At 39.4% G+C, this 27,285-nt stretch overlaps 1 protein-coding gene across 3 annotated transcripts in view; it reads right to left on the reverse strand.

Moving 5' to 3' along the window:
• LOC103530117 (E3 SUMO-protein ligase ZNF451) overlaps positions 1-27,077 on the reverse strand; it is a 38,570-nt gene extending 11,493 nt beyond the window's left edge. Inside the window, exons 1-13 of one of the 3 annotated variants that reach the window (XM_030448433.1) lie at positions 26,751-27,077; positions 25,905-25,988; positions 20,933-21,016; positions 19,571-19,696; positions 17,927-18,038; positions 16,799-16,949; positions 14,581-14,707; positions 13,015-13,168; positions 10,881-11,028; positions 8,709-10,357; positions 7,077-7,211; positions 3,116-3,246; positions 1,985-2,171 (exon numbers count right to left, since the gene is read on the reverse strand). In XM_030448433.1, coding sequence (XP_030304293.1) covers positions 1,985-2,171; positions 3,116-3,246; positions 7,077-7,211; positions 8,709-10,357; positions 10,881-11,028; positions 13,015-13,168; positions 14,581-14,707; positions 16,799-16,949; positions 17,927-18,038; positions 19,571-19,696; positions 20,933-21,016; positions 25,905-25,985 — 3,085 coding nt within the window. In that variant the 5' untranslated portion in view covers positions 25,986-25,988; positions 26,751-27,077. Of the gene's footprint in view, positions 1-1,984; positions 2,172-3,115; positions 3,247-7,076; positions 7,212-8,708; positions 10,358-10,880; positions 11,029-13,014; positions 13,169-14,580; positions 14,708-16,798; positions 16,950-17,926; positions 18,039-19,570; positions 19,697-20,932; positions 21,017-25,904; positions 25,989-26,569; positions 26,670-26,750 lie in introns of those variants that run through there. The other 2 variants (XM_030448434.1, XM_030448435.1) reach the window with 2 other exon arrangements.
• Positions 27,078-27,285: the final 208 nt, after the last annotated feature.

Below are 27,285 nucleotides of genomic sequence, written 5' to 3' on the forward strand. Positions count from 1 at the left end.
AACAGGAAACAAAGCCATTTCTCACTATTTGGGTCCCTCCTGCTGACACTGACTGGATAAAGGGACCAGAGCTGTCTCAAGACAATTCTGTTCCTTACAAGTTTGCTAAAGAACACCAGCAGCCCAAGGACTCGCATGAGATTCCATCGCTTTCCTGCTCAAAGTATTACTTTTTACAATGACCACATGCATAACTTAAGTGGGATGCACACTGACAAGGCAGCCAGCAAATTAAAGTCTGGTGCTTCTCAATAGTGCCCATCGCTGTAGAAGGAAACTAAAAATTAACACAGTAAAGGACACTGAAACGTAGGTTAGATTAGGAAACTTCTGAAAGCAAGACCAATATTAAAAACATACCGGAGTTTAATTTATATACAGAAAAAGGTTAGATCAAAGTAATCACCTCTGGGCCATTATATCCCAGTGAACAAAGCTACACTAGAAAAACTACCCAGGCAGGAAGCTGTAGTACCCTCATGTAGAAAACAATCAACCCTCTCTCCTCAGCTTCTCGTATCATTAAGTCACACAAGAAGTTACACAAAAAGCCCCTACAGCTAAACCGACTTATGGGTAATTTGATTTGAATTGACTGCTTGCAAGCTACAACTCTCTTCCAACTCTGCCTCCCAAAAATATGCAAAGGTCTCAAAGCAAAAACAGCCTTCCACATTAATATATAGTTATAGCTATAATTACATTAGAAGAAATCTATCAATCTATGAATTTCAATATGCTCTACAAAGAAAACATTCACAGTGGAAAAGATTCAATGTGTAGCTTTACAGATAACTGTGTAGAAAAGTAATCTTCCTTGAACAAAATGTGACACTTGTGAAAAAATGTGCACTAGTAAAAATCACAGTTCTGTAAACTATGCCAAGAAATTACTGGTATGGATGCGTCTGGCTGGGAATCGCATCTACATAATCCAGCTGAAAATCTAAACCAGTAAATGCTTGGTTTGATCTGAAAACTCTATAAGCACCTTCTCTGTATCAGAAGCACATCAATCAGTTATAGCTCACTACTTGAAATTTTGTTCAAGAAATCATTTAATTATCCTATCTTGCTTTTTCCCTTCAATCGACTGTTGCCAATTTACCACTCAGAGCTACCACTCCACTTTCAGCTTCCTGGTAAAACAAAATCACCATGTCATAGCTCCTGCACACCTTCATTGAGACTAGCAGTGTAGTTTACAGCTAATTTAGAGACAACTTTCGGTAACATGCATTCAATTTATAAGCCCCCCATACCACAAGAAGCAGTCAGGAAAAGCAATACTGTATCCACAGAGAAATGTCAGGTCTTGTAGGAAAACTTCGATATTTTAAAATGCTGAGAAGTATTAAAACCAACCTCACAGCTCTGGTATCCTTCGCATGAAAATGAGCTTGCTTAAACCTCTTTCATTATTCTTTTTTAAACAAGAATTATCATTTTTGTGTGCCACTAATTAGACTATGGCATTTGAGAGGACTTAAAAGCTCCTATTGGTATTTTTCCTGCAAACACATGAGAGAGTCATGTGCCAGCTGACAAAGAGCAAGACACTGAAAGTGTCCAGGAGGATGGAGTTAAAAGAGGGAGAGATATTTTGGAAAATAAGGATGCTTCACCAGACTCAGAACAAATCAAGCAAAGGAGATTTGAGTAAACTTGACAAATATGCACATGAGAGTGCTCTAAACAACTTCTTTTTAGCAAGTAGTTCTCAGGCTGAAACAATTTCTCATCTGTTGCTATAAGAAAGAATACAGGGAGGACAGAGTTTGTTATGTTGACTAAAAATGCTTAATTGAGTCTGATTTCATAGCTTGCCCCCAAAGAAACTGAATGTCTATAATTCATTGAAAAAACAGTACAGTACAAGAAGCATCAAGCAACAGCTTGTATTACCAGCACAAGTGTTCAATGCTTTTATTGACAAGAATTTATCAGTTTACTGGAGAGATTTTGTTTAATGTTTACTTTCTACCTTTTGTAGTATCTGAAATGCTGTTTAGCAAGGCACACATCATGTCTCCATCAACACGGTGAGGATTTAGGATGCGAGCTGGCCGCTGGGTCATCTTAAATTGGTTTTCCAGTTCCAGGAAGCTTTTGTCTCCAGAAAGTACAGTGAAAGGAATCTGCTTGGGCAGGTGCTCATCCAGACGACCAGCCTATATGAAAACAAGTGTTGACTGAGATCATACTTTAATCCTATGAGGTTTGGCTAGCTTGTTGTAAGACAGATCTTCACAGGAAAGCCATTTACAGCAACCTGCCTCCATTTTCACAGTCTGATGTGTGTAATACCACTGTGAAAGTTATTATTTCAGCAGTGTGACACTGCATTTATATACATATATACACACACATATATATATATATGACACTAGAGAAAAGAAACAGCTACCAGAACAGTTTAAGTGAGTATGGAACCAATTCCTAAAAAGCAGCCTTGCAGAACCATCTCCACATAAAACTAATCACCTGAGCAGAGCATTTTAAGACTCATTTAAATAAGTGTAATGTTACATACACAGTTGCAAAACATGCTTCTATCATATAATTAGATGCTCAAGTAGTTTTATCTAACTTATAAAGCAACATATTAAGAACATGAGTTTTCATGGCATCACAGATTCCTGTCCTTCACCTGCACCTTTTCCAATCCAGCCAGAGCTCTATGTCTACTGAACAGAGGTACTGCTCTTTATCAGCCCAAAGACTCAGAAACTGGCACCCATCCAACTCCATCCTAAAGATGGCTCTAAATTTGGGTTATATGAAGAGTAGTTACATTTCTCTCTGAAATAGAAACTAAGAATTGTGTTGTGTTTTTTTTCTCCACTCCCTAACCAGCCTTCTCACCCTTCACAACAGACTGATGTCCTTTTTTGGCTTACTTTTTTATTCCTACAGAAATATAAAAATTATGTAAATCACTTCAAGAGGCTTTCTCCACTCTTAATCGAGAGGTTTTTCTTTCTTTCTTTTTAGAGGATGGAGAAGTCACATGAGGAGAGCAAGAATATGATCTGTAATTCAGCACCTGACATCAATAGCTGGTATCACCTGATATTTTTCTCTACATATAAAAATAAAATGTACAATAACTTACATGAACACAGATAGCAAAATCTGCTGCTTCTCTTCGGGTACCACAGCGTGGATGAAGAAAGAAACATCCAATCCGCTTAAGATAGTTGTAAGTTTTGCACTGCACTGGAGGTTTCCAGTTGCTGTATCCTCCTAAACAGAAGTAAAAGAACACACAAAGACCAAACAAAAACAAAGCAGAAACACTACCATTAATTAAAAATGCAAGAAGGGAAAGCAAAGATAAACTTTGCTTAAAAGATAGAACTTATTTTGACCAATATGAAAGCTAAAATAAACATATAACAAAAAACCTGGAAGAACTGTACTTGTGTTAGAAAGCAAGAAATGGAAAAAGTAGCTAGCCTGATCCTACACAAAACCTCTTTCAACCTCTTTGTGTGAATTTTCTTATGATCTTGAAAAGCTCTTCTAGAAATCATGTGAATTTAAGGCACAAGGAAGGGTTGTTTTTTTTTTTTTCAGTTTTAACAGAAGTTACTGTTAACATGTAGAAACATGTTAACATGTTTCTGGGAACGTAGTACAAGTAACAGAGATGCTTTGGGAATCCTGTACTAATGTAATGCCTGAGAGTATTTCCAACACATTCTACAACTTCCTGACACAACACATGAAAGAAATCTTTTAAAAATAACATACTGGAACAACAGCCTAAACAAATTCAGGAGTCCTGATAAAAACTTGGATGCAGTCAAGGATAAACAAAAAATGACACAATTGATGAGAAAAATCACTGCATGAATTTTCTCAACAGTAGCCTAAAACATGCTGTTACTGGCTAAGAAAATAGTTGGATGATAGGAATGAGCCAAGTAACAGGCCTGCTGCAGATACAAGAAATACCAGGCTGAAAAAAAAAAAGAGGCAAACACAGAGGAACCTGCAGTTACTATGACAACATAAAAAGCATAAAAAATGGAATGACAATTTGAAGGAAGTATATAAGAATATAATGACATTCACAGTTGCTAAGAAATAATGGGTCTGCAATGGGAAGAAAAAAATGTTGCTTTTTATCCCCCACATGACAGATAGGGTGGATGCAAGAAAGGTCTCAGAATGGAAAGTGAAAGCAGCCACTGATGGTACTTCCTGTGAGGACAAAGTAGAGGCTCAAGTAAGCAGGCTACAGAGGGTTGTATACTCCAATTTATCTACCCCTAGACTGACACGGAAGTGGAAGCAATATTGAGTAGATTTCTCCTTAGTTGTTTTTCCCCTTTTCAGACTAAAGGATATCAAAATTTATCTCAAATATTTAATAACAGTCTACACAAAAAAAAAATTTAGAGAAGTCTCTTCATGAGAAAAAATGGTGTTTACAAGTCATTCTCATCTGCTGTGACAGCCTTAGTCACTGCTATTTGGGTAAAGACTCAATCACCAACCCTGCCTTCTGGCTGCATAAACATACAACAAACATTTGACCAGGGCAACCAAAAGCAGTAACAGAACTGTATTTACTCTGTGGAGCTAGACCACAAATGGGTTTAGGACAGGTGAATATCTGAAAACAGAAACAAAACAGAGCACAGGCAATACAGTGGAGGAACTCAAAGCAAAGCTAAGGCTGTATCAGCAATAGGAGTAACAGAAATAATGGAAAAATGAGATATTTTCACATGCTAAACAAACAAGAATGTCATGCATCAAATAACTATGTAAGCCATTATTATAAGACATCCACAACAATAAAGCCAGATGTGCCTCAGTGGTTCTGGGCTCTGTACCCATGTAATTGACCCTAATAAACTGCTAGAGTGTCCACTAAGGTGATTATGCTCCATTTTAATCACCACTAACTCTTTGGCATGGGTTTTTCAGTTCAAGTGCTCCAGCAGCCATTACCACGATGTAGCCTCCATGCAGCAGCCCCATGGGGGAAGCAATAAATGGAGTGGCACTGACAGGGGCTGGGCTATGCCAACACAGGCACCTGTGTCTGGAACATCCTTGGGCACAGTGCCTTAACTAGCACAGAGGTACCTTTGGGTAAGACCATCATATTAATAGAAGCTTCTAACAATAGACTAGTAACCCTAAGACTGAACTGTGGATTATTTCTCTTTCTTAAATAGGTCAGGGAAGAAACATTTCTGACAATAATACAGTTTAGACATTCGTGGATTCAATGTTTTTTTGGTTTTTTTACTGAATCAAAACAGGGAATTTTAACCTTGGAAAATTATCATAATGGTGCAGAAAACTGTATCAGAGCAAACAAGCTGGAGTCAACTAATGATCAACCAGTTTTGATTTGATTAAATTAAATAGAATAATAAAGCAGAATTGAAAGCAAGTGTCTGAATTCAAGCGAGGTAAATTCAACATAATGTTGAAAAATTTCTTACTAATTAATTCTTTATAAAACCCAGATAGAATTGCTTTGGACTTTAGGTGGCAAATAGGCCTGTCATTTCTGTAAGTCAAGTTCCTAACAGTTTCCTAACTGTAGAAAAAAAAAAAATCTTTTCCCAGGCCAAGCTGATTGAGTAACTATAGACATAAACAACAAAGTTCCAGCAATTAAAAACCACAACCAAACCCCAAATCACAATAGCCTTAGAAGTCAAGGATGCAGTGGTGAAGTGCAATTCGATCAGAAGTCAAGCTGGGCAAAGCCTCACAAAAGGCTGTAAGAACAAACAACAGGTTGGTCAGCCATGTAGAAAATATTAAAAAAAAAAAATAATCTAACAGCAAGGATGAAATTTCTTTGACTTCATGCATGCATGTGTGTGCATGCAAGAATGCTGTTAGTGTACAGGGAGGCCAAAGGCTAAGTAATGACAGTACAGCTAATGATACAGAAACTGATGCCTGAGCAGAACACAAAGCTCAGGAGCATAACAGGCCACTTAAACAGAGAAAATCAGACAATTCATCCCCAGAACTCCTAACAATCAGATATTAGACTACAACTGACTGAAGAAATTACACTTGACACTAACAGACATACTTGCTCTGCCTTCATTAGCTAACTGGAATACCTGTTTTTAAGAGGGGGGGAAAAGAAAAATAGTGATTCAGGAATCAAGAGGCCTTTCTGCCCAACCTCAGCAGCTTAAAAACTCTCAGCTTTGAGGATGTTTATTGTCTTTTAAAGGAAGAGGTAATCAAAAGCACTAAATAAAGAGGTGGTGCACTGCAATGGTCTTTACCAAGTGTAAAACAGTCTGATAGTTCCTATGAGACTGTTAAGATGATGCTTATTTTTCAGGCAATAACTATTTTGAAATTATCCTCTATCCAGATTTTACCAAACTATTCAGAGTAACACAGTTAAAATAATTAAAGTCAGATACACAGAAAACCAGTAGAAGAAGCATTCAAGGTGGACAAGTTGGTTCAATAATAGTCAGGTAAGAAAAAGTCTCAAGTTAAAGGGATGCTGCTGGCAGACTTTGCAAAAAGTTTTCTTACAAACCCACAACATGAATTCCATCAATCACCTTGTTCTACCACTGGTATCTTCCAGAGGTGAGATACACCTATTGATTTACAGGATGACCAGGGACCTCTTTAGGACCAAGCCAAAGAAAGAACAAAATTCAAGTACAAGAATGTTCCATGCCATTTGGAACTAAAAAGACAAAGAACATTATGACAAAGACTTGGAAGTTAGAATGGAAATAATCTGAGTATTATGGCTGTCCTGATAATTATGAAAACCTAGTGTGATAGACCCCTAGGTAAGTTCAGCAGGGAAGCCAGAAAGACTCAAAACTATCTGGCAATTCTGGAACAATATTCTACAAGGAATAGTAAGCACAGAAGAGGTTAAGAATGAGTTAGAAAAGCTCAAGAACATTTCTATTACATGGTGACTATGACACTGTGACTTCAGAAACCTTAGTGGCTGCTTGTTCCTGTTCTTCATTCTCTGAGTTTTAACAAATTGCAGGTATTTGTGTAGACTTGTTAATCTTATCTTCTGATTTCCTTTAACCACTTTTTACCTTGAAAGCCCCAGATAAAGGTTCCTTGGTTCAGGTTAGCTGGCAGCTGCGTGAATAAGCTTCCCCAGTTGTCCAGATCCACCAACACAATGTGTGTCATGGTACTCAGATAGTCAAGATCAGGAAGTTCATAATCTTCAATGGGATAAAAAGGATGCATTTAAAGACACCTCACTTTCTGGTCAACCACCATACATCAACTAAGATATGCTTTTAAAAGTCATCTATTCAATTGTTCTATCAGCTAAATGTTACATAATATGATCCTATTTGGTGACTATTGTTTTAAAATCAACTAAAGTAGCATTTAGTGATGCACAAATCAGACAGAAGAAAGTGACAGACAATAGTGTAGAACTGGATAGTTTTGTACTGAGCACAGAAAGCTGTTGTCCTGCACGGAGTCACTGACGTTTCATGTTCAGCTGTGCACCCCCTACTGTGGCAAATCTCTGGGACACGTATTTGCTTACATGCATCACGCAAAATACTTAAAAGACATACTTTTTGCTTTATGACACCATGAGAAATTAAAAACACTTCAGATTTTTTTTAACACGAGGTAAATCTTAAGCATTCTTGATGTCATGCTTTGAATTGACATGAACTTCAGAAAACTATTGCATACTCAAGGAAAAAACAAAACAAAACAAACTAATGCATACTGGAAATATAAATTGAGCTGAAGTTGTTTTTTGAAAGCTAAAGGCATCTGAGAAGGAAAGCCCACACAGAAAGTGCAATCAGGTGCATAGTTATGCATATGAAGAAGACAACTGAATGTATGTTTATTATAGACCACTTCTACATTTCTAGAACTTAGATCTCTACTTCATAGAACGGTTTGGTTTGGAAGGGACCTTAGAGATAACCTAGTTTCAATCCCCCCTGCATGGGCAGGGACACCTCCCACTAGACCAGACTGCTCAAGGCCCCATCCAACCTGGCTTTGAACACTTCCAGGGAGGGGGCACCCATGGTTTCTCTGGGCAAACTGTTCCAGTTTCTCACCACTCTTGTAGTGAGTAATTTCTTTCTAATATCTAACCTAAATCTACACTCTTTCAGTTTGAAACTGTTATCCCTCATCCTGTCACTACAGGCCCTTGCAAACAGTCTCTCCCCAGCTTTCCTATAGGGCCCTTCAGGTTCTGGAAGGTTGCTATAAGGCTTTCTCCTCAGAACCTTCTCTTCTGGGAAGAGTCGTCCTATTCTCTCAGCGTGCCTTCACAGGAGAGATGATCCAGCCCTCTCATCATGTTTCTTGGCCCTCCTCTGGCAGAGTCTTTGATTGTTATCTTCCTTTTAACACCAAATTATGCTTTCAACTAATTAAAAAAATAACTGTTTCAGTCCCAGGGCTCACACATCTGCCTTCCTTTTTTTTTTTTTTTTTTTTTTTTAAAAAAAAAAAGTATCACATAGCATATAGGAATAGATTCCTGGATCTAAGTTCTGGATACACGGAGAATTGAAAATGCAGCTCTGAGAAATAACAGACATTATATTCTGAGCTGGCTTATAGACTGAACGTAAGGAAGTTATATGCTACATGCTTGTACTGACACTGGAACAGAGGGTGTTAAATACAACAATTTTTCTGATGGTGAAAAAAAATAAAATTCAACAAACCTTCATCATGCTCTTCAGTGTGTACTGGGCTTTCTTTTTTAATTTTCTTTCCCTGAATTGGTCCATGCAGAGGAGACTGTGGTCTTCCCTGATTCTTAGATGGAGATGTTTGAAATTTTACCTTGTGAGGTTTTCTGTCCACACAAGCCCCACTTGCTGTGAACTTAAATACTGTATTTTCCGATTCTGATGCAAGACTTGAGAGATTAGGTTTCTGCAAGAAGCAGTGCTTCATGTGATAGTGCTGATGTGCACTCTGAAGATCGTCAAAGTTTTTGTTGCATGCAGCACATCGAACAACATACATTTCCTCCCTCTGTTTCACAGGTGCATGACTGTTCAGATGAGTATTCAAATCATCAAAATTCTGTGCAGTTGCAGAACAGAGGCAGCATCGAAACCATAACTTTCCTTTTTCCAGCATGGCTTTCTGACAATTCATATAATCATTCCTCCTATTTATTTTTGAGACATAAGTTGTCCGGCAACCACAGGTTAAACAGTCTCCTTTTTCTACTGGGAGGAAGTCCTCTTCTTTTTTTATTGATAATTCCATCTGCTCAGGCACAAATGCATAGTCCCTGCTATGAATCTCCTTATAATGGACTAGAAATTCTTCTTCTGTGTCGAAGAAGAGATTGCCACAAAGGCCACAGAAGTATTTAGTCTGTACCTCCTCATTATGATGCTCTTGAAAGTGTCTCTGTAATGTTCCTATTTTGCGAAAGTGATTTCTGCACAAGCCACAGCTGTATCTGTGAAATGCATGGCTTTCCAGTGACATGCAATGTTGTTTAACACTCTCTTCAGATTCAAACATCTCCTCACAAATGTGACACTGCCATTTTCCCAGAACAGGGCTTTTTTCAGGGTTGAGTTCCATAGGACTAGGACTACGGTCTTTCCTTTCACCTGCAGAAATGCACACTGCATCAGAAGCAGATGGCATAGGTTCATCTTCCAGAGCTTCTTGTTCATAATAGTAGCAATGTCCACCATGAAACTCAGTCACATGTTCCATAATATCCTCTTCCCTGAGATCTACAGAGCACGCTCTGCACCAGAGAAGAAAATTATTCAAGTGTGCTCCCCCATGGAATCGACTCATATGCAGGCGGATAATGCTTGAATTTTCAGCAAGCTTTCCACACACAGCACACTTGTGACAGATCCTATTTGCTGATAAAATGTGCTTTTCTACCAACTCTTCTGTAAAAAACTTCTGAAGGCATTCACAAAACCAGGCTTTTACTTTAAAAGCACTAGCTTGACTTTGGTTTGCTACATTATCTTCATTTGTATCTTTTAAATCGCTCTTCCGTTTTGAAGGAGTAGACTCCCTTTCCGTGACAGACTCATTTGAAGCCAAGTGTCTTTTAAGCAGTGGTCTTGACCGATCCACAATATGGCACAAATGAGACTGATTTTTATTTTTCCCATTGACATGACAGAACATCAAGATGGACTCTTCCACTGAAGTAAAAACTTTAATTTTATGCTGAGTATTTTGCTTATGCTGGATAATCTGATTCTTATCAGCAAACAGTTCATCACAATTCTCACAATAACCTTTTGTTTTAAATATCTCTGCAACTTGGGAGATGCTCTTCTTTGACACTGCCACAGGCCCAGAATTATTACAACGTGTTCTAGAACAGATAAAAAAAAATAAAGAGATTATATTATAACCTGAAATGGTTTAAAACTTTCAGATGTATTTGAAATTTTACCTAGTAACTATAGCAATGTGTGTGGAAATAGTGTCTTCCATATACTTTAATTCACCTATTAACTTCTCAACAAAAACATGAAATGCCTGTCTAATCTCTGGACTTTATAGTGAATTAGGTACCGATTTCCAAAACTAGCACTTGGATTGCTGCTTATATTGTTGACTTGGTACATTTCAGAAATCAAATTAGAAATAGTGGAACAGAGACCAAGTTTGGTTGTTCTCTTACAGAAAGTAAGAATATAGAATCAATCGGCATTCTGCAGTGGATTGTGTGGGGAAAGGCAAGGTAAAAATAGATGGAAAGGGTCAGGTTTTTGATAGTTTACTCAAGAAGTCAATATTCAGATGGTCCTAAGTGTCACGAAATCCAGGCATCACTAAGAACACCCTGCCTGTGTTCGACCTATGAATGTTCAACACAATAGTCTCTCACAAACCTGAAATGAGCAGTTAATTCCATATGGGAGCGTAGAGCCTGGTAGCAGGATATACACTTCACTTGGAAGGGGATCTCTTTGCACAGAGATATGAGAAGGTTCTTTGCATAGGCTGGGAAAGGTAAAGGAAGGCCAGCCTTTGTTTCATCTATAATATGGAATGCAAGAAAGTACAATCACATGTTAGAGTTCTTTCATACTACTTCATCTCTCAGATGACAATTACAATTGTAATCATTTGGCACAGAATTCAGAAAGCAAATTACTGTGTGTCAGCTAAGTAACAGTAATCCTCCAGTGGAAGATTTAAGTAAAATCAGATTTTTTTAAAACTTCTGTAAGAATCTTGTATCTGAATCTGTTTGCATCTTGCTTTTCCATACTTGTTGACTGACTCTACATCTCTTTTTTCTCCTTCTACAAAGTCAAGTCAGGTATCTCCCTTTGGAAGGTTTTTATTGACCTTCCTTCCATCTACCAGCATCTGTCTACTCTTAAAACATACACTTTTGTTTAAAGGCATAGTGTGGTTAAAAAAAAAGAAAAAGCAATCCATTTAACAAGTTCCCACATTTTCTGACCATCTCTCTCTCTTTTCCCATCCTCAATGTCACCTCCCCTTACATTTTCAGGGGCAGGATTTTCTGTTCTTAGGAGTGCATACTCCATGTCTAACTGAGGTGCCAGCAGAATAAAAAAAAAAATCTTTTGAAAAAAGAATGGGAAATGGCTTATGAGCTATATATTGCTGTTAATATTCTGCACTTTAGGAGGCAAATTCTTTCTCTGAATTTACTGTTTAGCAATATGTGATGATCAGCTGGCAGTAATTTGAGGTTATACCTCTCAACTAACTTCACTGCCAGATATTAATCATGAAGACCTACCATGCAAAGGAAAAAATGGATCACTTCCTTTTTTCTTTTTTTTGGTCTGAGCTAAGCAGAACTCTCTAAAGAAGAAACACTATTTTCTGCTTTTAACTTTTCTAAAGCAATAGCTCACCAGTAATCTTTTTTAAAACCGATGACCTGATTTAAAAGACATTTACAGACAGTACTTTCAGAATTAATAACCTATTTGAGAATAACGATATATTAGACTTACAATGCATAAGAGAACTAAGAACTGTGCAGCTGATTGTCACCTCCATGTGACAGACAGACTCAACCTCCAAAGGATTTTTTCAAAGCCTGTCTTTACTGCACACTTCTTGGAGCCATGCTGGGGAAGGGCAGAACATTCAGTTATGAAAATGGGAAATAACTATACCAATCCTTTTGGCCATCTAGGCTTATCCTGAAAGCTGCACTCCATAAAATATGGCAGCTTCAGGAATAAGAAATCAACTTCTTCTATAACACAACTGTCTCAGCTTTTTAGCTAACATTCAAGTAAGTGCTTTAATCCCTACTGGTTGTGCCAAAGCTAAAAATTCTGTGCAGCTATAATGGTCATTAACCTTGTTTTCAAAACCTTGAATAGACAGATATCTCCTGTGGAATCCAGTATGTATGGTGCAGGATGTTACCAGCTCACAGCATACTGAGTATTTTAGCCTCTAGCAGAACTGTGGCCAGTGCAAGACACCAGACTGGTAGCACTGTTCCAGCTAAGCAAGCTAAATTTGCAATTTTATGGAGAAGAATTTTTCACAAGTTTTTTTCCTTCAGGAGTGCCCAGGACACTGATAAGAAAAATAGACTCCAACAGACTTCAGAAAATACAGTAAGGGGAAAAACATCACAGCCAGTCTGACTGGAACTGAAAAAGCAATATATGTGTTTGGGTATGAATTCCTATCAATACCCTAAATATAAGCTTATTTAGGATAGTAGTTGCAGAGTCACTGGATGATGAGAGGCTGTATGAGACACCTGCCAGCACAAAGTCTGTTCCTCTTTACAGCAACTGTGATGGAGGAATCATTTCTACACAAAAACAGGAATTTGAGAGCATCTCTTCTTAAAGAACTGTATCACATTTAAGACCTTAAAGGAAAAATAAGAATTCATCAGAAAAAAAAATTTAAATCCTAAGCTCTTTTACACAGAAGAAAAATCTTAAGTTACTTTATATCATACTGATCAATTATTGGAAGGAATGAAAAGCACTACACTCAGCAGCAACATACCACTCAGTTTTGAAACCTGGAGGAAGTGATTCTTTACTGACATATGCTTCAAGCATTCATCCTTGTTGATGAAAAGGAGGAAGCACTTTGGGCATGCAAAACATGGAATATGCTGTGGAGGGAGACCTTTTTTATGTCCATCACTTTCATCCACCTGGAAAAGAAAATAACCTAATTAGGGAAAATATAAAGTCAAGAAAGCAGTCCCAGTTCTTCTCACGTCCTTCTGTGGTAGTATTTTCACTTTTAGATTTTCAGATACCACATCTACAATCTACAGCCCACACTTCAGCTCATCAAACGCAAGGGACTGGCCAAACTGCCACTGGCAAACTCAGGTACTTGTTCTTAGTACACTGGCAACTTTCCCATCTTGCACCACTGGAAGCAACCATGTTTCCCAAGCCAGACTCTCAGAAAAAGGTCCTTCAGTGACTAGCACAAATGGTTTTCCTTCTGTCACTTCTTCCCTCATCTTGGTAACCCCCATCTTCTCAAAATGCTGCTCCTCAGAGTAGCCCAACAGGTCTGTGACTTTTATTGAAGTCAATTTTTGCACCTCTTTTGTGTTCTATGTGAACTTCAGATCTCTGCCCTCTGGGCAAAACCCCTTTAATTTTGCTTGACATTTCTGCTTACTTCTTTCTTATGTCACTCAAAGAATCTTCATTACATGCTTATGCTTTCTTACACAGCTTTGTTTAGGATTATCTCCCCATCCTTCCACATCAAAATAATGCCATCTTCTTGTGCACTGCAAGAGCCTTCCACCAAACTTGCCTGTAACTCCTGCTAACACCTCTGGACACAAAGGCACACAAATTTAGAAGCATTGCAAAAAGAGAATGGGCAAACTATGATGCAGTCTTTTAAGATTCTCAGGTATGAGTATGCATCAGGATTTACTACTATTATCTAAAAGTAGCCCAGTTTTCAGAGCACCTAAAACTTCCCTTGAATTTAACACAGCTTCTGAAGACTAGGTGGGTGCACCACAATATTTGTTATTAAAACACTAAACTTTCAAAGTGCTATCCATTATACAATTCAACACCAGCCTGCTTAAATAAAACCATGCACTCTAAAGATAACACCTGTGTGTGTCACTGAACTGAGGTGTTAGCTCTTGAGTAGCAGTAAATAATCTACCAGAGACTGGAAACCTAAAAGAAACAACTGCATCTCAATCTCCCAAGTTCCTTTTCTCATTCTGTATCCTCTTTTTCTCCATCTCCTTTCTGCTGCTTCTCTTTTCCATCATTTATTTTGCCCTAACTTCTTGTCTTTATCTTCCATAAGATGCAAAAAGGGGAATAGCTTTCAACATCATCAGCTGAGGGATAACAGGTTTGAGACTGAACTGTGGTCTTCTCAAAAGTACAACAAAATGGTCAGATCTAATGGGAATACCATAAGGATACACCAGTTGTTTGAAACAGCAGAATAAGAAAAGCTATCTTCAAGAAGGGAGGGGAGAGAAAGAGAGATAAAAGCGCATAACTATACATCTTGAAAACCCTCTCCTACATTAACAGTCAGGTGAGTTGCTTATCCTTATGATCTTGCCTTAGACAGAAGATGATCACTGTACTGCTGAGAGGTTGAAAATACTTTGCAGCATATCACACAGGCAACAGCATTATTTGGGGGTCCATGTAAAGTGACTGTTGGGTCACAAGGAGAATGATCAAACCTGGAAAGGAAGAAATAATTCAACTAGTCTCCTCTGGAGAGTAAAAATGTTCTTTTAATGGGAAAAATTGTCTTTTGGAGTTGTTGGACAAACACCTATCAAATCAACCTAAACTGTGAGATTCCTCATTTCTTCTATCATTAACCACATCAATTGAAGCATTCTATGCAGAGGTGATTCTCTCTGCAGCTTACCTGTTAAAATGGCTACTTTGCAGAGGAATCACACTGTTTTAAAGAGGAAACTAAAAAAGATTTGATTTCTTGCAGAAGGATTAAAAAAAATATATATTTTTATCTCCCTCCACTAGTTCTGGATAGGATGGAGTTAATTTTCTTTGCAGCAGCTGGTACAGTGCTGTGTATTGCATTTATGAACAACAGAGTCTTAGCTATTGCTAAGCAGTGCCTGAACAGTGTCAAGGCCACTTTTCTTTTTCAGACTGCCTGCCAGCCTGTAGGCTGGGGGCTGGCAAGAGGTTGGGAGCAGACACAGCTGAGACAGCTGACCAAAAAGATACCTTATACCACATGATGGTGTGCTCTGCAATAAAGGCTGAGTGAGGGAAAAGGAATGGGGGAGGTCTGGAGTGATAGCATTCGTCTTTCCAAGTAACAATTCCACATAGAATGTAAAACCTTGCCTATTGATGGGAATTCCTTATTTTGTTTTGCTTGTATACACAGCTTTTGCTTTACTTACTAATGCTTTTTTATCTCAGCCCAGATTTTTCTCACTTCTACCCTTCTGATTCTATCTCACCCCACTGTGGTGAGTGGGCAAGCAGCTGTGTGGGGCTCAGCTGTCTACCAGGGTTAACCAACAACTTGGTTTCTCTCCTTACTACTTTCCCTATGACATGTTCACTGCTCACATTTGCTGGGATTGACTCCAGTGAGTGCTGATTAGCAATGATCAGCAATGAATAGACATCTGGCCTACAGCTTGTGCTCCTCCTTCCCTTTTTGCATACATTAGCATTTTACTCTAAGTTCGGATGAAGAAATTACAGAACCAATTAACAGAAATTTTGTTTCTCAGAAAGAACCCAGATACTAAAAAATGCTCAAGAAGGCAAATCAATTCAGAATGGAAAAAAAGAACAAAACAATAAACTAAAACAAGCAAAAATAAAACCTGAAAACCCCCCAAAATACCCCAGCCAAACAATCAGGAAGTTTATCACATTATCTATATACAATCCATAACTTATTAATCTGCACTCCAAATGGAATGTTGTCACTATAGGCAGTTTAAAGTATGCTTGATGCTGATGTTCTAAGTTAAAGCACTTTCACAGAAATCACAGAAAGTTAGGGGTTGGAAGGGACCTCAAAAGATTACCTGGTTCAACCCCCCTTCCAGAGCAGGGTCACCAACAGCAGGTCACATAGCAATGCATCCAGCTAGGTTTTGAATGTCATCAGAGAAGGAGACTCCAAAACCTCCCTGGGCAACCTGTTCAAGTGCTCTGTCACCCTCACAGTGAAAGTTTTTCCTTGTATTTACGTGTAACCTCCTGTACTCAAGCTTGCACCCATTCCCCCTTGTCCTATCATTGGACATAACTGAGAAGAGCCTGCCTCCATCCTCCCCTGGTACTTTCCCTTTATGTATTTATAAACATTGATGAGGTCACCTCTCATTTTCCTCTTCTCCAAGCTGAAGAGACCCAGCTCCCTCAGCCTTCCCTCACAAGGGAGATTTTCCACTCCCTTAATCATCTTGGAGGCTCTACACTTTCAAGCAGTTCCCTGTCCTTCTTGAACTGAGGGGCCCAGAACTGGACACAATATTCCAGATGCAGCTTTCACCAGGGCAAGCAGAGGGGGAAGAGAACCTCTCTGGACCTACTAACTACAAGAGCACATTGTTGGCTCATGGTCATCATTCCATCCACCAGCACCCCCAGGTCCCTTTCCCCTTCACTGCTCTGCAACAGCTCAGTCCTCAACCTATATAGTACCTGGGGTTGTATTTTCCCAGGTTCAAGACTCTACACTTGCCCTTGTTGTAATTCATTAAATTTCTCCCTGCAAATATTCTTTCATTATTACTGCTTGCACTGGGCTCTTTCACTATTGTGCTTACCTTTGAAGGTGACCTAGGAGGAGATGTGCATTATCAAACTCCCTGTTGCAGCGCATCACAGGACAAGATATGGGACTGCTATTGGTTCGTGTCTCACTTGCTCTCTTATAGATACCTCTTTTTCCACTGTTAATGGTGCCTGGTTTAAGACCTATGTTATAAAACAAAGCACTTAACCAGAATCTGAATTACATGGGTTTAACAAAACAAAATAAGACAAGCCCTAAAGCATTACAAAAACTGAGTTATATTGATCCTTTGAAGCAAGCTAACAATGCACTGTATCATAGAATCATAGAACGTCAGGTTGGAAGGGACCACAAGGAGGAACATCTGGTCCAACACTTCTAATATTATTGTTTATATGATATGTCTCAGTTGAGCGAAGACTTAAAACTTCCCAAAGTGCAGAATCCACCACTTCCCCTGGGAGATCATTCCAATGTCTGACTGTCCTCATAGCAAAAAAGCTTCCTCTTGTGTTCAAACAGAATCTCACCAGGAACAACTTGTGCCCATTGCTCCTTGTCTTGTCCAGGAGACTCCCTGTATAAAGGAAATCTCCATCTTCTTTGTAGCTGTCCTTTAAGTACTGGAACATCATAATAAGGTCTACCCTAAGCCTTCTCAAAGGCTGAACAAACCCAGTTTTCTCAGCCTCAATGTAATGCAATCCTAGTATGGCAAGTGTGCTCTTGCAGTTGAGGAATCTGTCTCTTCAGTCCGCAGAAGGATTTTTCAGTTGCTTTGACACCATCGCACCAGGATCCAGGCAATATTTTAAAGTGATTGAACTTTAGGAAGTTATGTAGACATCTTTCAGTTCAACAGTAATATTTTTTCCTCCCAGCAGCAGGGCTTACAGAAGAAGTTAACATTGCCTGAGTGATTTTCAGACCTCATGTATTAAGTTTCCTAAGCAGCAAAACATCAGAAGAATAGCTTTTGTGAAAATAAGTGTAAAAACTTTCAAATGCCACACTAAAGATTAATATTGTAAGACTTGACTATGCATAGGAGGCAACTGCAATCTCAGTGTCAGTATTGCTCAATGTGATTATCAGATGTTCTATTCTGCAATGCAGGACCTAGGAAATGGATCACTGAAACTTAGTGTCCTATACTTACCTGGCATTTTTAACCACTGCTTGACACACAGTCTTGCAGCTTCTGTGTCAGTGTGTTGTCGAATAAATTCTAGTTCTTGCAACGCATGAGCACATTGGGAATCAACTTTCTCCTGAAGGAGAAAACATCAGGCAAGGTGGTGATTAAAAACAACCAAACAAGCAAAAAATGCCCCCTAGCTCCCCCCCCCAAAAAAAACACAACACAAAAAAAACCCCAAACCAAACCCAAACAATTCAGGATTCAGTATGTGCTCCAAAACTTACAGGTCGGTCTCCTAAGGGAAAAAAAAATAATACAAAAAAACTAAGGACAGAATGGGGTAATAATCTTAAAACCTGACATCTATGTTACATAATAAAGATGAAATGTAATCACCACAAAAAAAAATTTGAAAATAGGAACCAACAGTTTTTGTACCCTAAATAAAAGCTACAGCTTAGGTCAACTGTTTTACTGTTATGGCACCTAATGAACTTTCTGAAGCATGTACATAACCCAGAAGACTTTGAAGACTATGACTATAAAACAAAGACCTTTTTTTTTAAGCAACACAAACCTGTTATTGGAACCTAGAACTTGATTTGTTCCACTGCCAAGGCAAATAAATATACAGCACCTACACTTCCAAGAGTAAGTTTAATTCTGCAGATTGCATTACCTGATGAAGAGTGAGAAGCCACCCAACAGGAAAATACTTATCACTAGAAAAAGCATTTTTAGCCTTCATTCCCAGACTTCTTTAAGTTACATAGCTACTTCTGACTCCAGATGAAAATTGTACACAAGACATTAACAGACTGCCAAATAGAAGAGGAGACATAACTTCCAGGCTTCCTTGCACTACATCTAACAGCCTTTTACTCTATCATATTGCAGTCTATTGCAGATGACAGCAAGCTGTAACTACAGTATAATTATGTGACTTAAAATGCTATTAACAGTGTTCAGAAAATTAAGCTGGAAAGTTGGCATGTTCCACAAATATTGGATTTGTATTTGTCCGTGCTGAACTTCACGAGGTTGTTGTAAGCCCAATCCTCCAGGCTGTTCAGGTCCCACTGATAGCAGCCTTACTCTTAAGCCTTCTGACTGCATTTCCCAGTTTGAAATAAAAATACAAAATCTATGCTTTTCAAGTGACTGCACAATACAATTAATATGATTCAATTTTAAAATTATGCCTTGTACACAGAAAACTTTATCCCATTATAAAATATTGCTTGATAAAAAGATTTAATGTGGCAAACAACTTCCCAAATATGTCCAACAGAAGCAGGAAGATAACTAGGTTTGCTGCATAGTGGCTTGGGATAACTGCGATTTTCCAATTATTTAACCAGAATAATTAATGCTAAGGTCCCTCTGCTACATGAACTGCAGAAAAACTTTTTGCCATTGGCTTGCATGCCATTAGGGCTTTATTCCACCCTTAGGAACTGCATCAAAACTAAGCAATCTGATCAGTCAAAAGCCACTGGTCCACACTGTGTTCCAAAGGATGCCCCAGAATTAAAAATCTCCAATTGATAGTTCCAGGTCTGGCTCACCAATCTTTTTATTTATGTAGTAGTGAAAACAAACATACACCTGACTCCCAGGCCTGTGTTATGCAGTTCTACTGAAACAAAACACATCTAATACCTTAAAGGCTTTGTTTTTCTCTTCTTTTTGCCGTTTCTCTACCTCAACGTGGCGTGCCAGACGATCCAAGGTTGAAGCAACTCGTTCTTTCTGATAGTCAATGTGATCTTTACGCTTAGTAACTCTCTACAATTAAAAAGTTACATTTTTATTTGGTAATAATTGAGTAACAGACACCAATACAGTGAAAAGTGATGCCCAAGCATCGGGATATAATTCAGTACAGATACTCTGATACTACATTCCACAGTCTTGCCGGTTTTCTCTTCCTATTTATCAGCATCTGTAAAGTCTGTTAAAAAAGAAACAGAACACTACACACACCTCTACATATTCTAGGCAATTCAGTATCACCATTAACCTCACTAAATCACTAGAATAATATGGATGGTTGTGATGGGTGTCCTAGAAGTGTCAAACATATTAAGTATATTATTCTAAGTAGGTAAGCCAAATTCCTCATAATTTCAAGGCCAACATACAGTTCATGTGAAAAACTGAGAAGTGATACCATTCTTGTTCTAAGGCAACATTGCCCAGTACCTTCAGAAAGGCTTTTTCTACCATTAGCTCTTTTCTATCATAAGGGATAGGCCACACACTGAACTTTGTTCCTGCTACATGACAAGCTCAAAAAAATCATCACTGTGGACCGAGTCTCTGCATGAACAGAAGATTCACCTTTCCTTAAGAAACAAATTAATTACACACATCCTCTGCTGCAATACTGGCAAGCAAAAGTCACGAGACTTCTGGTTTTGGCCACTGCAGTCAAAAACAACTCTGCCACTGTCCCTCTCAAAGGCCCTGCAGAGCAGGCACACTAAGTTTGAGGGATACATTAACTGAGCAGCCAAGTCATATATCATTAGGAGGGATAATGAAGAATGAGGCTGAGTTAAGACCAGCTTGTCATCAGTAAGATGTCCTCTAACCTATAAACTGCTCTAAAGATTTATTTTAGTATGAAAAGGCATAGAAGTAAGTCAGATACAGTTGCAGGCTAGAAACCAGACGCACGACTTCCAAAATTGCTTGTAAAGTGACACTTTTCTTCGATACACTTGCTAAAGACACTGAAAGCCAAACGAAAGTTCCAAGTTCATTTCAAGAAGGCAAAAAACAGCTCTGGAAAAAATTAAGTGTTGGCATTTTTGCCTTCCACTTGACAGTAGGTAAAAAAAGCACCAATCAAATGAAAAAAAAACCAAAAAACCCAAGACTTCAATGCTGGTTTGTTTAATTATTCCTTGTTAAAAACACCCCTTAACGTTTCTTTTGTGAAGAGTAACCAATTGGAAAAAATAGAGGAGACTATTTTAATCAACCATGAAGTCTCAGAATACATTGCAACATACTCACATGAACATAAGAACTGCTGCGAGGCTCTTCATCCTCACTACTGACAAGATCAATGCATTCCAGTACAGGTCTTAAAGGTCCTTCCTGGGGAAAAAAAAAAAGTGTTAAAAACATACACAAGCATTAGATTGCCTTCCTTAGAGCTAAAATGTTGCATGCATTGCAGCACATCACCAGCATTAGCAATACCTGACAGAGAAATTCACCATGGTTTCAAGAGGGTTCAATAACTATTTCCACACTGCAACTTTTCCACTTAACAGAGTACCATATACTCAAAAGCACAGAGACACATTCAAATAGTCTGCCCAGCCTTAAGTTGCAAAGATGTGAAGCCAGAGACCATGGTCAGGACTCCATACACTGATCTGGGGGACAAAGGACCCTGGCTGCCAACAAGTACTTAGGTCTTTATTCTTCCTAATTTGGTAGCCATGTGCTCCTTTTGAGTATTTCCCATCTTTCGTTGCCCTCTGAGTCACGAAGTCTACTGATGGGTTTTGTCCCTCAAGATGTCTTAAGGCTCTAGATCTGCTCTTTGTCTTCTGCATTCATCTTAATGGTTTTAGCATAGACTGTAATTTCTGTAAATGCTGTGCCCTGCTTTCCTGATCCCAGTGTCTTCAGAAATTTTATGTAGATGGTCTGAGACCTCAATGAGTCTAGGCAGTATCATCAACAGTTGATTTAAATGCCTTCATATGCCTTCACCCCTCCCAACCTTATTTTTTTACCTCATTCTCTCTGGCAATTGTGTGTATGTGTGCAGTCCCATTCACTATCCATTCATACCAGTTTTAACATTTCTATCAAAAGCTTCTTCCAGATAGCAGAACGTCAACAAAAACATCAAAGGGAAAATGAAGAAGAAAAATTTAAACCATCAACCCAAACTAAGCACATAGACTTTTTAAGTTTCATAAAGAAGATGTGGGAAAAAAAAATGTCCGGAGCTCCGTCCACACTCACTGCAAAAAGAGGCTTCCATTCTTAAACTCAAAAAAAAAAAAAAAGCACTATATCCACATTATCTGATGTCACACAAAAAACCCCTACCCCATATCATGCTACAACATTATCACATACGAATCAATCAGGACAACTAACATGAAACAGGATGAGTTAAGCCCATACATGCTGAACAAAAATATTGCTAGTGACCCCAACTCTTATCCATGGTGACATGATACATATCTGCAAGGAAAGGCAAAGTTAACTAAAATCTCCACATCATCAAAAGGTTACCTAACCTCAAAGTAAATAAATGAAAAACAAGAACAGCTTTAATCTTTACATAGTGAGTGGTGCTTTAAATTCTGTACCTGCAGTGGCATCTACATCATATGACAGAGTTTCTGACTAATCTGCAGTACCAGCCATTTTTCTGGTGATATTGCTGGGAGATACCACAGAAATGTTATATATTCCAAAGGTATTCTTTATTTGTTAGAATGTTTCCCAGGCAGAAGACAAACTTAATATAGTCAGCGGGCTGACTTCTTGAAGAGGTACAGTTACTGTATCCATTATCTCTGCCATGTATTTCACAGAATCCTCAAGATCTTAACAATCAACTAGGATAAGCTAGGAAGATCTATGGCATCATAAGAAGCAGCAGAGAGAACAACTGCATGAAATTCTTTCTGCTTGTCCTTACTGCATCTCATTCTTTACATTCTTTCACCTTCCAAGGCTGTAAGTCTGTTCAGCTGGCCAAGCATGAGCAGCCCTCACTGTCTCACTGGGGGAGGAAGAGGGAAGAGACCTTGGATAGATGACAAGTTGTATCAATAAAGTTGCAGGCCTCAAATTACTTCAAAGGAGCAATTACCATGAACTACCTAGTCATAATGTTTATTATAAAATAATGACAACACGGTTTTCTAAACAAAATCTTAAAAAAGTTATCTAAAGATAAAATGTCCATGTCAGACTTCCTTTTGTAGATACTGAAAACCTCTATAAACTTCAAGACATTAAACCTTTACTAAAGAACAGGTGTCAGCAGTTTTATAAGTTCAATAATATGTTTTGAAGTGTTTATCTCTGACTCTTAACAGCTGTAGCTTCTTCAAATCACATATTTTCCTTATTTCCTTTTGCTTACTCTCTAGGTTCATCAATTAAAAGTTAGGAAATTGACAGCTGAAAAGCAGAGTAACTCACTTTCAAGCCTCCAAAGTTATAGTGATCAGAACAGCAAATTCAGCTTACTACAAGTAACAGTACACTCATTCAAATGTTGTTTGTACACATGAAACATTCTTTTTTTCTTTCTGTATTCAGTGCCTCTTACTACCCAATTTTTATGTAGTACCTTCGGGCTGCACTCCCATTTGGACACAAATGAAATATGGTAACTCTTTACAATGACTCCTCAAAGATATACACCCTTATTTCCCAAAAAAGAGCAAAAGAAAAACCCCACCACATCATCTGCCTGTATACATTCCTGAATAAGAAAGCTACTCCCAAACACAGCATTTACTTAGGCTAGATTGAGCTTTATTTCTGGGTGGCTTAACCTTTAGATGAAGATTAAAACCAAATACAGAAACTACAAGTATGAGAAATACAATCCTGGATCTGATCAAAACTCATCTTACAAAAGATAATGAGAATTAGGGAAAACTGCACAAACCTAGCCTAACCATATTTACTCAGCAACTGCTTAAGTCAATATAGGAGAAAACTTGATTTAAAGCCATCATTAAAAGTCACAGCTTTTTTTTTTTTTTTAAAGAAGCATAATGATAAGCCTTATCTTTAAAGAAAGTCAGAAAAAATGAGTGGATTAACCCCATTACAAAGCCACAAAACAGTTCAGGAGTTCAGTTCTTTCAGTTCAGACTGTGGCAACTTGAATCGTGTCACTTAAGTGCTACAGACCCCATTAATCCCTGTGAATCTCTTCAATCTTATCTTTCCTAAGGAAACAAAATGGGGGCTAGGCCACCCTATCCTAAGAAATTAAGCCATTAGAAATAATGGCTTGCATTGCAGATGAAATTGTATTTTTCTGCTATCATACAAAATACTACATTTAATGATTGTAAGTAGAATGCAGAATTAAAAGGTGAAAAATTACAGAAGAACAGTTTAAGTTCTCTGAATGTGGGTAAATCTGACTTGTGAAAGCTCAAAAACTCAGGTACCAGCAGAGATTGCTTTTGCTTCATCAAATGAAGACTTTTTGTCCTAGTCCTGCAGTAAGAATTCCTGTAAGAATTGACTGATTCAAATGAAAAAAAGCACTAAACTACACACAAAACCCCACCAAATCCAAACAAAAAAATCCCACACTCAAAAAATTAACTCTCAAGAAAAAAAATACTGAGCTCAAGTGGCCTACAATAATTTGTGTCTACTGAAATGAGCATAGGCTGAGATATCCAAGTGGCTTCCGTAATACAATTTATACAATACCACCTGGTGTTCTTGAATGATCAGGTAACATTCACACCCCATATTTATTATTTCTATACACTTACAGTCATACACATGCCTTATATAGAAATTATGACCTGAAGTTAGCCAAATAGTTTAGAAATCCTTTTGCAAAGTCCCAGTTCACCCTTACTCAGAGAAGCAAATGGGAGATGCAAGGACACACTGCTAACATTAGGTAATGGCCAGGGTCACACATCATTCCCTTATATTCAATGACATTAGCCTCCTCATCCCAAGGTATCATTCCTGCACAAACAAGCCTAAGCATTGTCACTTTCCTGGATATAGAACCCTCACTCCAAAGAGATCATCTCTGCCACCACAAAGGCTCCATATTGTCCAAAAGCGAAATGAAGAGAAAAAGGTAACAGAAGCATTGATTTTAGTAAGTCTCTTTTCTTTCAAGTACTGTTCCTGGTGTTCCAGCAGCCCTTCAATCATTACACATTTAAAGCTACACAAGCTTCCTCATTCTTGGCCACAGTTTCAAGAAGAGGAAGCTCATGCAGATGTGACACAAGTGAATGCTTGTGTGTATATAATGAACTTTGAACTCATCATTCCATTTTGACCAAATTAATTAGAAAACCAAGAAGTCTCAAATCAGCTACTTACAATTTTCACAAAAATATGCATGTCGTTTTGATTTGAGCACCCAAATACCCCTGCAGAAAAAGTCTGTACGTTGAACTTAAGCTCTAATCAAACACCACAGAAAACCAAAAAAAACCCCCAAAAACACACCTAGGTATTCTTCAGAATTAAAAATGACAAATCCGTTGGAAGCTAGCCCTTATATGTCATGGCATCAATTAAACTTTCTAATTTGCACAATTTGTTCCTTAGGGAAAGCCATCTTTCTGTTCTTGCATGTACCCCTGCCATTCAGCACCACTTCACTGATGTTGGATTGAGGCCAGAGGAGAGACAGCATGAAAAACATTCTGCTTTTCCTTGATATTCAACATATGTGTCTAAAATTACATTCACATTAAGCCACATGTCAGTGTTAGACTAGGCACTACACTGTAGTTATTATTATACAGAGCTTTATGATTGGAGATTTTTTTAAGGCCTCTAATTATTTCCTTCCTCTTCTAAACAAAGTAGTGTTTTCAACATTGTTTTGCCAAGTGAGCAGTGCTTTATGCCATTAACATCTGTGGAATTATTAATGAACCAGAATGCTATCCAATATGATCAGTAGAAAAATCATCTACAGTGACTTCTCATATACTTCACTGATCACTGGTAATCTCCCACTCACCTGTTGGGACACTCAAATCTATACTGTTTCTAAAGAAACAGCTGACTGAACCTCACACCATTCTAATGAAAGGGCAGATAAGCCTTTATCATAAATCTGTTATCTGCCACAATTTACAAATTAAATTACCTTTAAATCCAAATTTATCTATCAAAATATAATCAAGATCATCAACAACCGCCACACCCCTTTTTATCAGGCTACTGAGAATATTATTTACACAGGCAGTATGTTACCAGTTCAAGATTTACTTACTCCAATGAACTCAATCTCATCTTCACTTTCAGAAGCTTGTAATTTACTGTCCCGACTTCTGACAGAGCTATGAGACTCCATTACCTGAACAGAAACAAACAAGAACACCCTTCATCACTTTATTTATTTTAACAACATAGCATTTTCCATTTTACACCTACTTGGGCTTTACAGCCTATCTGCACTCTTCGTATCATTCACTGATTGTCAGTAATACCCGAGTAAGTGATGACAGCTTTAACCAGAACCACATTACTGTATTTTTACACACGTGCAAAACATGGCCCAACCTACGAAGCATCCCAACACCTGTATCCGACAGCAGCCACAATTACAGCCTCAAGCCTCAACCCCCGAGCCCCGGGCAGGCCCGAGCTCCGGCCCAACGCCGCTGCGCAGCGGCAGAGCAGGCACACAGCCCGGCTTAGCCACAGGCACGGGTGAGCTCAGGCATAATTAGCAGCTAAAGGTGTTTCTTGATGCCTTTGGCCACTTTGGGACGGCAGCAGAGCTAGAAGGCTGAGCTTCTCGCTCCGTAACACGCCCCAGTCCCGCCGAACAGAAGTGGTACTTAACAGCACATCTCCCGTGTGAGGCGCGGAAACGCGGCCCGCCCCAGGCCGGCCCCGGCAGCTCGGCCCCAGCCCACAGCTCTGCTGACTCACGCTGCTGCTCCATCCGACCGGGCAACCCAGCCCCTCACACACCGCCGCCAGCCCGCCCCACCTCGGGGTCGGCGGCGAGGAAAGGAGCGGCGGCCTCACCGGGCGCCCGCTGCTCGCCCCGCAAGCGCTGGGTTGCCAAGCGACGGCTCCGCGCCCCTCATAAGGCCTCGGCCCCGCTCACCCCGCTGAGGTCGGCACCCGAGGGCACCCCTACGCCCTGACCCAGCCCGACTCCGCTTCTTCTTCAACACGGGGGCGGAGGAGAGGGAGATGTGGGGCGGGAAAGAGGCACGGCTTGCCGGGATCTGTAGTTGCCGCTTGCTTCACCTCGTTTTCCCTCCTCTTCCCCTCCCCCCATAGCACGTGCCGGCGCTACCGCGACAACGCCATGGCGCAGACCCCCCGCTTCTACTCCTCCCCGGGGCGGTGTTTCGCTGCTCTTTCCGTTAATATTTTCCTGCCGCCCCTCTTCCGCCCTCAGTTCGGTTGCAGAGTTCCTGCTCACAGGAGGAAAAGCCACACTACACTTCCGGGGAGGAGGAGGAAGGTGGCGGCGGCGGCTGCCGCCATTGGGGCTGACAGGGGAGGGGGCGGGAAGGCGGGAAAATCGCTTCTCCGGGGGAGGGCGCCGGGGTTCCGACTGCGGGGTCCCGCCCCGGCCGGGCACTGTCCCCGCATCGCAGGTAGCCAGTGTTCCGTGCACCCTACTGTCTGCC

This window comes from Calypte anna, chromosome 3 (genome assembly GCF_003957555.1).
Source record: "Calypte anna isolate BGI_N300 chromosome 3, bCalAnn1_v1.p, whole genome shotgun sequence".
Lineage (NCBI taxonomy): Eukaryota > Metazoa > Chordata > Aves > Apodiformes > Trochilidae > Calypte > Calypte anna.